Source organism: Capricornis sumatraensis, chromosome 8 (assembly GCF_032405125.1).
Source record: "Capricornis sumatraensis isolate serow.1 chromosome 8, serow.2, whole genome shotgun sequence".
NCBI classification, from domain to species: domain Eukaryota; kingdom Metazoa; phylum Chordata; class Mammalia; order Artiodactyla; family Bovidae; genus Capricornis; species Capricornis sumatraensis.
In genome coordinates, this window is record NC_091076.1 from 72,570,561 (window position 1) to 72,586,036 (window position 15,476).

Consider the following 15,476-nt stretch of genomic DNA (forward strand, 5'->3'; position numbering starts at 1 on the left):
CATCTCCTGCATTACAGGGCAGATTCTTAACCACTGGACCATGAGGGAAGTCCCAGATCTTGCCTGCAGAAACCGTCTAGGTCTGTTACCTGTTTTCAATCCAGATCCTTGTCCTTTCAGTCTCTTCAATAGTAATTGGTCCATTCAAGGTACCTACTTCTTTATCTCTTTAAAAATTGTATTGAAATATACATTGCATTAAAATTTACCATTTTAATTATTTTTCACTGGACAATTTCATAGCGTTAAGTATACATTCAGTCTTCCCCAGTGGCTCAATGGTAAAGAATCCATCTGCAACACAGGAGACGCATGTTCAATCCTTGGATCGGGAAGATTCCCTGGAGGAGGGCATGGCAACCCATCCAGTATTCTTGCTTGGAGAATCCCATGGAGCTTGGTGGGCTACAGTCCATAGGGTCACAGAGCTGGACATGACTGAAGCGACTGAGCATGCAAGCACACTTTCACATTATCGTACAGCCATTCCTTAAAGTTTTTGATTACCCCAGATAGAAGCTCTGTATGCGTTAAATAATAACACTCATTACCTCTTCTTCCCCACCTCTGGTTACCTCTGATCAATTTTCTGTCTGTGAATTTGCCTCTTCTGGGTACTTCATGTAGGTGGACTCAAACAGTTTGTGTCCAGTTTATTTCAGTTAGCATGTTTTCAGATTCATCTGTGTTGTATCATTTATCAGAATTTTGTTCCTTTTTAAGACTGAGTACTTCATTGTACGTAGAGACTACATTTTGTTTGTCCATTCATCTGTTGTTGGATGGCTGAGTTGCTTCCACCTCATGGGTGTTATAGGATAGACAAAGGCAGTCTGTCATCTGGCATTCATTGTTGCCTGGAAAAAACCTGAAGGCCATCTCATTCTTCCTCCTTTATAAGATAATCTATTTTTGTTTCATTTTTATTTTCTTCTGGAAGCGTTTGAGATTTGGTGGTGGGAGAATTAGGGATTTTACTAGGACATAGATCTCCTTTCATTCATGTTGCTTAGTACTTAATGGTATGGTTAATCTGAAGACTCATGAGTTCCTTAAATTCTGAGATGGTGTTCTCTTTTATTTCTCTTTGTGCTCTGTCCTTTGTTTTCTCTTTGTGGAATCCCTTGTACACGAGTATTGGAACTTCTGGATCTGCTACTGTGTTCCTTAACTTTTAAAAATTTATTTATTAATTTATTTGGCTGTTCCAGGTCTTAGTTGTGGCATGAGGATCTTTTAACTGGGACGTGGGGTCTTTAGCTGTGGCATGTGGGATCTAGTTTCCTGACCAGGGACTGAAACCAGGCCCTCCTTTTTTTTTTCTTTTTAATGCTTTATACCTTTTTGTCCTGTTAAGCTGAATTCCTCAACTCAACTTTCCTTTTTAAATTTGTTCTTCAATGGTGCCCATTCTGTTATGTAGCCTAGCTGTTGAGTTTTTATTGCAACAATCCAACTTTAATCTTCAGGGTATCTAGTTAATTCTTTTTTCATGGGCATAGTATCATCTTAAACCTCTCAGGGAACATAAATTATACAGGTTCTAAAGTTCTGAGTTGCCTGCTCTGTTTCTCTGTGCTCTAAGGTCTTCAGTTCATTTGTAATGACTTTCTTGGTGTTGCATGTTTGGTGATGTCTAGCGGAATGCTCATTTTTGGCTGTGAGATTCTCTGTCAGCCTGATCAGAGATGCTATCTTACTGCCCCCTGCTCATGAAGGGGTAGGCGGGATATGCCACTTGGCTACATGTGCTGCAGACAGTGCTTCTCAGGTGAGGTGGGGCTGGAGCTGGGGGAGCCGCCAGGGAGGCTGTGCTGGTGGCTGATCTTCTGGGCCCATGAGTTTCTGATCTGCCTCTGTGTTGTCAGCCCTGTGGACTCTGCTGGGTTTCTCAGACCCACAGCCACTCCTGACCTGATCACTTAAGGACGGGCTGAGACCTGGCACTGGCTTAGTTGTTTCTCTTGCAGGAGCCCAGCATCCCCCTGATGGGTGCCAGGAGCCACCCTCCTGCTCCTGGTATCCACTCCCCTCGTGTCCTTCATCTTTTTAAAAATCGATTTGACTGTGCTGGGTCTTCACTGCTGCTCGTGGGCTTTCTCTAGTTGTGACGAATAGGGGCTACTCTAGTTGTAGTGTGTGGGTTTCTCATCGTAGTGGCTTCCCTTGTTGCAGAACATAGGCTCTAGGCATTTGGGCTCAGTAGTTGTAGCTCCCGGGCTTCAGCGAGCCACAGGCTTAGTCGCCCCTGGGCATGTGGGATCTTCTTGGACCAAGGGTCAAACCGGTGTCCCCTGCATTGCAGGGCTGATGCTTAACCATTGGCCCACCAGGGAAGCCCATGTCCTTCATCTTTGAGAAGCCATTTTGGCAGAGGTTTCCTTCTTCAGTCCTGTCCTACCAGAGTTTCTAGTCTACCTCTCCTTTTCTTGCCCAATTCTGGATTCTTATTAAACTCTTTTCATTACTTCAGATGATCTGGGACAGGAAGGGGAGGGGTTATACCTCATGCTCAGGGTGCCATCTTAGAATGGAAATGCCAAGACTCTGGTAAGGAGTGTCGGAACAGAGCTTGGCAAAATACTCGGGAAATTACCACCCTTCTTTTCCTCCTTCCTAATCCCATCACACTTATAACTGGCTGATTGCCCTGTCAAGCTGGGGATACGAAGCAGCCAAGAGAGCAGACAAATGGGACCTTATGAGCTGCAGGAAAGACGGAAGCTCAGATGGAGAAGGCAGAGTTGCTCTGCTGGGTGGTGGGGGTGAGGGGTGGGTGGGGGAGACAGCGTCACCACCTCTCACCCTCCTGATAATCCAAAGTTGATCTCTTTTCCCATTCACTTATTCTTCTCTTCGTACTGACCACACGCTTTCTAGATCCCAGGCTCTGTGCTGGGGTCCTGAGGGCATGAGGTGAAAAACACATACTCTTTGCCTTCAAAGAGCTCACCATTATTGTGAGAGACACTGATAGAGATGGATATAACAGAACTAGTCCATGCTGTCTGGGGACAGCAGGGTCTCAGAAGAGGGACTGAGAGACTCAGCCTTCAGGGGCTGAGGGTAGGGATCAAGAAGTATTAAGTTTTAATCTGACCTTAAAAGAATGGGTAAGATCTGAGGAAGGCACCATGCTTTCATTGCAGGAGGTATGGGTTTGATCCCTGGTTAAGGAACTAAGATCCCACATGGCATGGGGTGTGGCCCAAACAAAAGGTAGGACCATACTACCAAGACAAGAAGAGAGGGGGGAAAAGAAGAGCGTGGAGAGTGAAAGTCTGTCTCAGTAGGCAGAGTCAGGTCATAGATCTGACTCTACATTCGTTTTGAATCTGCTCTGCATTTGTTTTGTGGACAATGAAAGATTTTAAGCAGGAAGAGACATAGTCTTATTTGTATTTTGTAAAAGTCTTGTCAGTTATAGTTACAAGAGACTGGAGTTTGGGGCTGTGTTCTGGATTAGAAAAAGATAAAGACCATTCCATGACAGCAACCATGTAGTCAAGGAGGTTTCGTGATTGCATAGGATGGGCACTGCTGGTGGTAGGAGCGTGGTAGAACTGAATTTTATTTATATTATAAGAAAGCATATGGTGAAAAACAAGAGAATGCACTCTTTGAGGATTTCTTGCCTTTTAATTTTGTTTTTCCAAAGATGTTATTTTATAAATCACAGAAACTTTGTGATCACTGCTGTAAAGACACTCCCCTTAAAAGATAACTTTCTATCAGTACAGTTTGGTGCTCCAGCTATTCATTATCATGTAGGATTGCTGAGAACACAGGAGGATTTACTTTTCTTTTTGTTCATTTCACAACTTCTATTTGCAAAAAAAAAAAAAAATGTTTTGATTAATAGAGAGTAAGTGCTATTAAGTAACACTAAAACTAACGGAAGGGAAGGAATTGCTTGTTTCCAGTGCCTGGACTACAGTTCTTTTTCAGGAGGTACTAAAAGTTTGAGGAAAGTCCAGACTTCTTATTTTTAGCATCATTTCTGGTGAATTTTCCTCCCTATGTTTACATAGCGATGGTAGAACCATCTGGAAGTGATAGAAATAGCTTGTTTGTTTGGGGAGACGGGGGAAGGCGGGAGCCTTACACCCTGTGCACCACCTCAGTGCCTCTAGCTTCAGAGCTTGCTGTCTGTAGACTGCGGAAGTCACAGGAAAGCCTGTGTGCTGACATCTTTGCCTGCACATTTGAAATATGAAGTTCATGGACGTCAATTTGAATACAGCTGTTTCTTCCAACTACCCTTCTGGAAAATGCTTAAACGTTAATGTAGCGTTGACGGAAAGGTTTTTTTTTTCCCTTTAATGTCATCTTTATATTTCAAATCCTCCTGGCTTAAGAATATCTGAGAAAGCCAATGTGTCTAGTAATCAGTCAGTATTTCCTGAGGAAAAATGGAAGGTTCTGGCGTTCTCTTGAAATCTATGAAAGCTTCTAACTGAGACATATTTTTCAGGGCCATTTCTAACCTCTTCTGCATGAGAGGTACTTGGCGTATTGAGGGGATCACTTGGCATAGTGGTCAAAGAAATTAAAGTGGAGGATGAAAAGGCGTAGCTAGTCAACTAACTATATATACTTCAATAAAAATTTTTACATAAAGGAAAAGGAAGGAAGAAAGGAAAGGCCCAGCTAGCTGTATGACTATGACAGGTTCTTTCTGAAAGGATATTAAGTTTCAAATGCACGCGTTTTGAAAGCGTAAGGATTGTACTTGATGATATCAAAGCGTCCCACTGAGTCACTCTAAGATTCTGGGTTGAGATTCTGTCTCCTTGGAACTGGAGTATCTGACTAATCAGACTGACGAATCATTCTGTCCGGTACAGACTCTCTATTTTGGGAGGTCAGTTTATTGCAAGTTACTGAGGGTACTTTCTCTGGGACAGTCATGCACAGGGTATGGGAAGCATCAGAGTTATTTTGTCCATAAATGTCTAAATGGTTTTCAGAGCTTGTGGTCCCTCTGCTGCCATCCCTCTGCTGAAATCTGATAGCGCATTTAGGCAAGGGTGCTTTTTTTTAAGATTTATTTATTTATGACTGCATGAGGTCTTAGCTGTGGTGCTCGAGCTTTCTTCTCTCCAGCTGTGGTGCATATAGCTCAGTAGTCGAGTCGCATCGGCTTCGTTGCCCCTTACCCACTAGACCACCAGGGAAGTCCCATGGGAAGGGTGCCTTTGAACAACCCCTGGTCACATGGTGTGGAGGATGCCAGGAGGCAGTTGGTTGGCAATCGTTTCCGGCATGGCATAGGGAATCTCTCATTTGCTAAGAGTGGTCAGCACTGAGCTGTCACCACCTAACCAGGTCAAGCTTATTTGGATCCGGGAGAAATTGTCATTTCCCCTGTTCTCTATTAGTTGTAGGTTGACTTTCATAAGGATGACTAGGAAGTCTTGGTAGCTGAACTTACATAAGTACTCTGCTAACAGAGTCTGGTGCTCCATCTCTTCACAGTAAGAGCTTACTTTTCATGGTTGGAAGAGGAAGGAGTTTGAAGGAGTGAGGCCAAAGATGTGTTTTTTTCAGTGTGTTTGATGTCTTTGTAGGATCTTGCTCAGGCAACTGATTGTAAAGACCACTATTCACATCTTATCCTGCAAGTGCATGAACCAGGGTTTGGGTTTCTAGTTACCATCATTACTGTCACGAAGGGGAATGGTTTCTCTTTCATCTGAGTCACTGCTAGACACTTCAGAAACGACACTTGGAAACATGCAGAAGCTGATTATTCTGCTCCAGTGTTCATTAGACATCCGACTTGCAGTCACCAGTAAGGATGGATGCTGTTGCCAGCTAGAGCTGCAAGATGTGTGTTGTGGAGTAATCAGATAACAATAATACTGAAAGGCATCTAGTCCAGGCCTCCATCCCCACCCTCTTAGTTCACAGCCATTCTTAGTTATGGCTCACTTGCGGGAAATGACTTAATTAGGAGTACACATAGCTCACTAGTTGCACAGCTAAGTCTAGACTGTCTCAAGAAGTAATCTTGGAAATGGACTGTAGAAGAAGGCAAGGGGGTCTGCAAATCACAAGCTGATACTTTTGCCCTTATAGGCTCTGGTTGTCTTTGCAGGCACTCCAATTTCTGTTTCTAAATATTTTATTGAAGTATAGTATAGTTGATTTATTCTGTGTGTTAATTTCTGCTGTACAGCAAAGTGATTCAGTTATACACATGTAGACATTCTTCTTTATGTTCTTTTCCATTATGGTTTATCCCAGGAGATTGGTTAAAGTTCCCTGTGCTGTCCAGTCTAACAGTTTGCACCTATTAGCCCCAGACTCTCAGTCCGCCCCTCCCCTCCCTCCCTTCCCCTGGGCAATCACGAATCTGTTCTCTGTGCCTGTGAGTCTGCTTCTGTTCCATAGATAATTTCATCTGTGTCACAGTTTAGATTCCACAGGCAAGAAATAACATATGGTATTTGTCTTTCTCTTTCTGATTTACTTCGCTTAGTGTGATAATCTCTAGGTCCATCCATATTGCCTCAGGCACCCCAGTTTCAAATCTGGTTAAGAATACGTGGTCAGGGAATGTCGCAGTAGAAAGGGTGACAGAGGCAGAGCCGGGACCATCACATCACCGAGACACTCAGGAGCCCTGCAAATAGACTGTGACTTTTCCACCGGGGTGGAACTTCCCCTCCAGGAGTGATCTGTGGCTTAGTGGGGAACCTGTGCTCTCTTTGGCTGCCAAGAGGAGAGAGAAGGAACAAAGGGGCCTGGAAGCTCTGTCTTGTGACCTGGCACTAGAGGAGTCGGTCTGTCTGGCCCATTATGTGGAGTCATAAGACCTCAGAGGTAATGGTTTTACAAAAGCATCTTCTTTCTTGTCAGAACTCATACTCAAGGAATGTTTCCTGTGGTATGCTGGGCAAGTGTAAATGAATGACATTTTAATGTCATTAGATTCTAATGTGTGGGCTACTTGGGTGACAACCTTATCTCTGTCATTTCTCATCCCCTTGGAAAGTAACTAAAAGAGGCTGCAAACTCACCTATGAGAGTAGTTTTAAGTTTTGAAGATAGTGGAAAAACCCTGGAAAGTATTTGGAATAAGGCATAATTATAACTATGCCACAGAAAAACCAGACCATTTTGGGTCCTGACTATCCCCTCATTAAAAAAAAAAAATCTCTGTAGGTTGCCAGGCACAGCCTAGTAGCCAAAGAAATTGTGGTTTTGAGCTGTTCACTATTTCTAGAAACTTCATAAAGTTAATTCCAGAGTAACAGGGTGGAGACCAAAAAAGGAAGAACATTATTTTATGGTGCTTTTAGCGAAGATAAAAGATTTGCCTCAGGCTCAGGGCAGTCCAGCTGTGAGGATGGTGGGCAGGAGGGACCCAACTCCCTGGGCTGGGGGAGGGCGAGCTGGTGGCGGGCGGCCGACCCAGAGCTCCTCTCCCCTCTTGGCTGCTTCTCCTTTCTCTTCCTTCCTCTCAGCCAAGCACTAGTTCTTGAGCTCCTCATTTCCATGAAAACCACCCAGTTCAGTTCCAGCCTCCCCTTTCAAACTCATTTCCAGTGTGACTCAGTCTTCATCCTCACCATCTCCCAAGCAAACTGAAGTCTTCATTCAGTGACCTTCACACTCAAATAGCAGTTCATTTTATCATTTGATCTTTTTACTTTAGAAAACAGTATTTTGGTTCACTTGTTAAAACTTAGAATCTTGATGTTGGTTTCCAGGTTGAAAAAAACAGCAACCCTGAAGCAGTTCAAAACCCACTTCCCATCCTGTTCTCCAAGGATCGGCAGAGTAATTACACCAGTAACCCAAAGTGGATTTAAATTTGACTTGAGCTTCCCTGGTAGCTCAGACAGTAAAGCATCTGCCTACAATGCGGGAGACCTGGGATCGATCCCTGGGTCAGGAAGATCCCCTGGAGAAGGAAATGGCAACCCACTCCAGTATTCATGCCTGGAAAATGCCATGGGCCAAGGAGCCCGGTGGGCTACAGTCCATGGGGTCGCAAAGAGTCGGACACGACTGAGCGACTTCACTACTCACTACTGGGCATTAGTATATAGCATCTTCCTGTGGCGTAACTACCCCAGTGACATTTTGCAAAGACACGTGTACTACCTCACGACAGCTGAGGGGAGGCCTAGGAGAGCTCTGGGATGTAGAAAGAATCTGTGTGTGTGTGCATGCTCAGTTGTGTCCGACTCTGTGACCCTCGGGACTGTAGCCCACCAGGCTCCTCTGTGGTACACTGGGCAAGTGTAAATGAATGACATTTTAATGTCATTGGGGTAGTTACGCCACAGGAAGAAGCTATATACTAATGCCCAGTAGTGAGTAGCGAAGTCGCTCAGTTGTGTCCGACTCTTTGCAACCCCATGGATTGTAGCCCACCAGGCTCCTTGGTCCGTGGGATTTTCCAGGCATGAATACTGGAGTGGGTTGCCATGCCCTTCTCCAGGGGAACTTCCTGACCCAGGGATTGAACCCGCGACTTCCGTGTCTCCTGCATGGCAGGCAAATTTTTTGCCACTGAGCCACTGGGGAAGCTGATGTAGTCATAAACCTGCTGCTAACTAGTGTGTGACCTATCTTATCTAGCCACCACTGCCTGCTTCCTGGATGATCCCTGAAGACTTCAGCAGTCATAACCTCTATGTGCACAGTTATTTATGGACATTTGAAAATTATGCCAGGTAATGATATATTCTCTTTTCCCTACAGAGTGAAGGCAGCCCAGACTGAGTTAGGACAGCAAATCCTGGCCGATTTTGAAGAAGCTTTTCCTTCCCAGGGCACCAAGGTATTGTTTTGCATTTTCCCTTCAGTCTTTGGATATTCTCACCATATTCTGGCCTGATTCACACTCACCGTAACTATGATTCACTTACTATTTCAAATGCGGTTGCTGGCAGCCATAAAGTCTGTGTGCTAAAGATTCAGGGTAATGGACCATCCTTGATTTTAAATATCCCGAAGCAATATCAGTCGGCTCTTCATCTGCGTCCCCACAGCATCCACAGTGAGGGTTTGTTTTGATTTCATTTAACGTGTGTCAAACCCAAAATGTTGTCTGTCTGGGGAATTACCTTTTTTCTCATAGTTACTTTTTTTGTTTGTTTGTTTAATTTTTTTTTCCAAACCACAGTGATTTTTTTTTTTAGGATTGTTACATAACTTTTTGGTTTCAATTTGGTGAGGAAACAACGGACAGGAACGTGCCCAGGCTTAAGTAACTCTCAGAGTGACAGTTAGGAGACTCGCTTTTAATGGTCAGAATCCTGTTCTTTGGGATGAATCCCTTCAGCTCTCACTGGTAGCCTGACTGTTTGTGTTGTGTCTGCAAAGCCCACAGTAATTTCACTCGTGAGCTATTGGTTACACTTCTCATGTAACAAGTTTTGCCTCATTTGGCCGTCACTCTGCTGGGGTAACTGCTTTTAGCTCCATCCTTCAAATTGTAGCAGACATAATCTTAATGCTTTGCATGTGTTGAGGAGAGAAGAACCCTCAGAAGCTTTTTTTTCCCCTTTATTATTTGAGCTATTTTAGGAGCAAGAACTGTGTGGCTCAGAAATGACCTGAAGCACACTGACTGGCACTTGGTGGATGGAGGTGGGGGATATATGTCTGTTTGCCGAGCCAAGGAACGTTTCCTGGATCTGTTCTATAACTCAATAACTGGAAATATCTTAATCATTGTTCTTTGTGCCTCATAAAAGAGACTTAGGAAGTGTGTGGGGGTAGCTGCCCCAGCTTTGTCGATTACCTCCTGTAGGAAACCTGCCTCTGATTTTCATGTCTGCGTATATTATGGCTGTCTTCTAGCAATCAGGTATTTTATTCATAAAGCATGTTCCTTTGTGGACTTTATCTTCCTTTTCCATTTGCTGTAACTGTGGGGAGTGGGTATCAGAAAACAGTCCTGTAAAAAGGGGATAGTAAGAGATTCACAAGTTATAAGCACTACGGTCTGCTTTACTCTACTCTGCTATTGACCCTGGTTTTAAGAAGTTTTAGAAAGATGCAGATAAAGCCCAGCTTTATCATTTAGGAAAATATAACATTGACCTACATTATACCTTTTTCTCAGACCCCAGGAGGAAAATGAGGTGAAAATGGTTTTCTTTAGCAACTTGTTTCCCTTTTCCCTGGCTAGATGACTTGATGTTTCTCTAAGAGTTTTCTTTTTTCCTTCTGAGTGACTATTGACCTCTCTTAAAGGCTTTGTGTTTTTATTACTGCTTCACAAATGGAAATCAAGATTTGTTTAAAAAGGTATCCAAGGTTGCTGTGAAGTCCTTTATAAATGAAAAAGTCTGAACCCGTGAGCCTGTAGATTTTGGCTTTCATAACTTCTCTGTCAGATCAAACGTTTTCATCCAGAAGCCAGAGTTGAGCAGTCAGAATTCTCCGTGGGGGACAGAATAGCCGCTCAGCACGGAGCATAGTCAGCATTTAACAGTTTAGTTAGCTCTTGGGCAGCCTAAGTGACACTTAAGAAACTCTTGAACTTCAGTTGAGATGGATAAATTAGAATTGATTTTAAAAAATCATAAAGATTTGTAAGACCCTTAATCATCACCTAGTTAAAATGCATTATTTTTTTCCAGTTATTTTTCAGATGAGTGTCAATAACTGTGCCAAAGTTACGTGGCTATTTAGCCAAACCACGAGCCGACGCCACGTGTTCCGTGGTCCACTCAGCCAGCCACGCTCATTCAGTGAGTCACTGTAAAGAAAAGTTCGAGGAGACGGAACTGCCTTCAGTAATAACAAAGGCCTTCCCATCCTGATATATCAATACAGCCCTGTGATGGTCTTCTATGACTTTTTTCAGGTCAAGGCACCAATATCATAATATAATCTGGCTGCCTGTTTGCGTGGTTGACCATCAGTGGGGCAAGGGTGGTGGATGGAACCTGGATTTAGGTTTTAAATGCCAGCATGCTGTTTGGCATAATTACAGCACTTTGAGAACAGGAATCCAAGGTTAGAGTCAGAGGAAGGTGGCACGTGTGGCATCAGACTGGTGTCATTCTGACTTTTAGGGCCCTTCAGAAAGGTGACATCAGTTCAGAAAGCAAAAGTTCCTGGCCCTGTTTCCAGGATGTCTCATTGTTGATTCACAGAGTAGCTTTTATACTGGCTACTACAGACTAGCTTAATGATTCTTTCATTGAGGAACAAGTAACTCAAATATCCATCCACAGCAGAAGAATGAGTGTCAGGGGAGTGGAAGTAATGACAACATCATGAGTAGAACAAGAAGCAGCAGCTGTCAGAGGCCATAAGATTTAAAGATTGCGTCTGGCTTCTGAACTGGTGTGTGTGCTGTGTGTTTTACCAGAGGCCAGGAGGACCCAGCAACGTTCTACGAGATGCGTGTCAGGTTGCTAATATCTTGGACCCCAGAATCAAACAGGAAATCATCAAAAAGTTTATTAAACAGCATCTGTCAGAGTACCTGGTACTTTTTCAAGAAAACCAAGATGTAAGTATTGACCAAATGAGCTCAGATGTCACATTTGAATTGTACTAAAAATTGATTGCTCTCGTCTATGATTTATATTTTATTACTATTACTATCTTAAAATGTTGATTGTTAAACCCTGATTCCTAGGGGCTGACTGTACAGTTCAGTGATTCTTAACGATTTTGGGGTCCTTGATCCTTTGGAGAAATGGATGAGAGCTAGAGATCTTCTCTGCAAAAATGCACCTATACATAAAACCTTGCATACAGTTTCAGGAAATTTATAGACCCTTGAAGCCCAATCATAGACCCTGGGTTAAGAACCTCTGGATCAAGTAAAAAAAGTAACCTAGACTCTTTAAAATCATGAGAAATAGATTGGTTGTGTTTTTCTTGCTTCTATGTTTTTGCTTATTTCCTTCAACTGTCAATACTGCTTCTGAGCGCTGGGGTAGATTTTATTCCCTGCTTCCCCCAGGTTGCCTGGCTGGACAAAATCGACCGTCGCTATGCCTGGGTCAAACGCCAGCTCGTGGACTACGAGGAGAAATATGGCCGGATGTTCCCACGTGAGTGGTACATGGCGGAAAGAATTGCTGTGGAATTTTGCCACATCACAAGGTAGCTGCCAACTCTCTACTGGTTTGGGTATTGATTGATATCAGTTGACTGAAGCCCAGCCCCCCAGTCTCTATGGGTTCCTGTGGCTTTGGAACCACTTCCACCTGTTTTTAAAAATTGGTTGGAGAATCATGATTTTCAGGAGCATGTCTTCAGCTGTGCTGGAGTTCCTTCAGAAGACTCCGTTCCTATTGAAAGTTAGAATATATCCCAAACTGAGTCCCTGACTCCAACTGTAGCTGTATTCCACCTTCTCCATCTTCAGAACTTCAGCCTTAGAGGAGAGAGCATTATGTGAAGAGGGGGTAAACACTTGATAGGGAAAAACGGAAAAGGGTACATGAGTGCCCTGGGCTAGCAGGCTGTAGCCAGAGCGCTTGTTTGTATGTCTGTTCCACCTTAAGAGTGATATGCACACCACACAGAGCCACAGTCTGCTCTTATCTTTGTTCTAGGACTTCCCTATAGCCTTGCCCTACCTTGGACGGCCTGCCTTCTTAGCCATCCGAAAGCATGTCAGCCAGATTCCCTGTAGTGATTCATTGCTCCACGTTTTCCCCTGTGTCTGTGTCACACATATCAATGTGCAGTGAATGTACATCCATCATTGTTCTGCTTTTCTGACATGCTGGGTAGATGGTTCCAGAGGGACAGGGCTGTGTCTACTCCAGTGACATAGTACACACTCAGGAAATAGTTGTTGAGCAGATTTCCCACCCCTAACCCAGTGTTTATAGTCCTTGGATCGTTAATCACTTTGGCATCTGAGTGTTCTGAGCCTTTTAGAGACCTTCTCTCATTCCTCCTGTCTTCGGTTCCATGAGCCATAGCCCAAGGCCAGATAGTCCCTTTAGATCAAAGAATTAAAGCCCAAGAAGTGTAGATCAGTGTGTCCGGACAGAGCTAAAGCTAGAGTCTACAGAGGCCCCCTGACCAGTGCACAGTTACATTAACCCCAGTTAACTTTTTAAGAAGTTCCATATGTATGCATAACTCAGCCACCTTTCATCTCTCTTAAAATTGTGGATTACAGTCAGTTTGTATGCTTTAAGAGCACATCATAGGGGGCAGGGATTCATTAAGAGATATTGGCTGTTTATTTATTTTGTAATAGGCTTTATTTTTTAAATCATTTATTTATGACTGTGCTGAGTCTTCATTGCTGTGCATGGGCTTTCTCTGTTTGGGGTGAGCAGGGGCTGCTCTCTGCCTGTGGCACAGTGGTTTCTCATTGCATTGACTCCTCACGTTGCAGAGCCCAGGTTCTAGGATACACACGTAGGCTTTAGTTTTTAAAGCAGATTTACGTTCGTGGCAAGATTGACAAGAGATTTCCCATATACCCCCTGCCCTCCCCTGCATCCACAGAGGCCTCCACCATCATCAATATCCCCGACCAGAGTGTATACAGGTTACAGTTGCTGAACCTACCTTGACACCTCCTTGCTACCCAGAGTCCCTAGTTACATTAGGGTCACCCTTGGTGCTTGACATTCTGTGTGCTGGTGGTTTTCAGAAACATACTTGCTGCTGGATTTAGATGACCTTATTGATTCAAGGTTGATTGTGGTTGTCACTTTCTAAGTCCTGATTAGCAAAGAAAGAGTGCATTGCTTGAGAGACTGATAACTAATTCACTTTAGCCCCTAGTTCAGTGTCTTGCAAAATTCATTTTCTGTGAAAAATGAAGTCCACAGGAGAGTGAGTGTACATAAAAGCCAACACATGTGCTGTTGTGTCAGCTAATGGCAGTGCTGCTGCTAAGCTTTCATTGTTCAAATTTTGGCTAAAAGCCTGTAGATACATAATTCTCAAATTAAGAGGCTCTTTGTTTGGTTTTTGTTGTTTATTTGTGTGGGAAGATGATCTGTAGCTCAGTACTTACTGAGAACTCTCGTGAGACTGCTCTCTTACAACGCAGCATTCTGAGATGGGACACTTGAGTGGCCTGTAAGCGTCACAGGCAGGAAACACCCAGATGGGTACCTGTCACTTTTTACAAGGGGATTGACTCCCATCTCTCCCATCTCTACCCAGGGGTCCTGTTTTCTGGTTGAAAGATGGTTATTGAGCTATCTGGAAGAGGGAGGGCTTTATGATTCAGTAATTAATGACTTGTAAAATTATATAGAATATATGCATTTTTATAAAATACTGAGTAAATGCTTCATATATACTATTAACAAGTGAATGGAAATTTTAAAAATAATAAAAATTGTAGTAGCCGTGTAAACAAACTGAGAGCCATTATCTTCGATTTTGTTTTATTTTTGGACTGGTGGATAATTTCACCTTAAAATTCTTATTATTTATTTATTTAGGCTGCTTGGCTTATGAGATCTTAGTTCCCCCACCAGGGATTGAACCCAGGCCCTCAGCAGCAAGATTGCAGAGTCCTCACTGCTGGACTGCCAGGAAATTCCCTAAAATTCTTATTTAGAATATGTGTTTCTATTCCCTGAGCATTAAACTTAGTTGGTGATAGACTTCAGGTTTTGAAATGACTACATACTTTGTTTTTTTTTTTTAAGTATAAGCTAAAGCCACTTACTTTGTCCTGTCTTGAATGATCGGTTTGTTCGACAACATTCTTCTCTCTTTAATTTGAAGGACAGAACTTGCCAAGATCATGCGTACAAGAGCTAAGGAAATTGAAGTGAAATTGCTTCTCTTTGCTATTCAGAGAACGACTAACTTTGAGGGGTTTCTTGCAAAACGCTTTTCCGGGTGCACCCTGACAGATGGAACACTGGTAAGACTGTCCTAAGAGATACCAGACCGGGGCATTGGTGGCCTGGGTGGGTGGGCTTCACTTTTGAAGTCTTTTACAGTTTGGTGTTTCCATCCATCAGCTCAAGTGCTTAATCCTCCATCCCAAGGATTTTGTTGAAATCATGCAAATAGTCATATAACACATTCTGTATGGCTTTATCATTTGTCTATTATGCAGTATTTCATATTTTTAGAATGTCTTGTCATCATTTTATCAAGGGATCAGCCCCATTTTAAGCCTAGTAATTCTGTGAGTCATAGAGTCTTCACTTATTCAGTTACAAATACCTTATTACATTATTAACTCTTCAGTTTTATAATTAAGATGTGCTTAGAGGAAGATGTAACCCCCAAAAAGGTGAACTGCAACCTTAAAAGCAGAAAACATTGGAGATTTCTGTAATGTCCATCACTCACCTTAAGTGAAATCTGATACATTCATGCTGTGGAATAGATAGCACAGTCTCAGAGTGGTAGCGTGAGCAATAGATGCAGATGTGCTGTTGCCGGAAGAAACCCTCTCACATATGTAGGTGCAAAACGTAGGCTATAGCCCAGTGGTGATAATTTAGTCGCCAAGTCATGTCCAGCTCTTTGCGACTCCATGAACTGTA

At 43.2% G+C, this 15,476-nt stretch overlaps 1 protein-coding gene across 3 annotated transcripts in view; it reads left to right on the forward strand.

The window, feature by feature from the left end:
• Positions 1–15,476, forward strand: part of VPS53 (VPS53 subunit of GARP complex) — a 125,242-nt gene that overhangs the window by 36,422 nt on the left and 73,344 nt on the right. For all 3 annotated transcript variants that reach the window (XM_068976074.1, XM_068976075.1, XM_068976076.1), the window contains 4 exons: positions 8,719–8,797; positions 11,345–11,488; positions 11,948–12,090; positions 14,701–14,842. In XM_068976074.1, the coding sequence (XP_068832175.1) occupies positions 8,719–8,797; positions 11,345–11,488; positions 11,948–12,090; positions 14,701–14,842 (508 nt within the window). The remainder of the gene's footprint in view (positions 1–8,718; positions 8,798–11,344; positions 11,489–11,947; positions 12,091–14,700; positions 14,843–15,476) is intronic.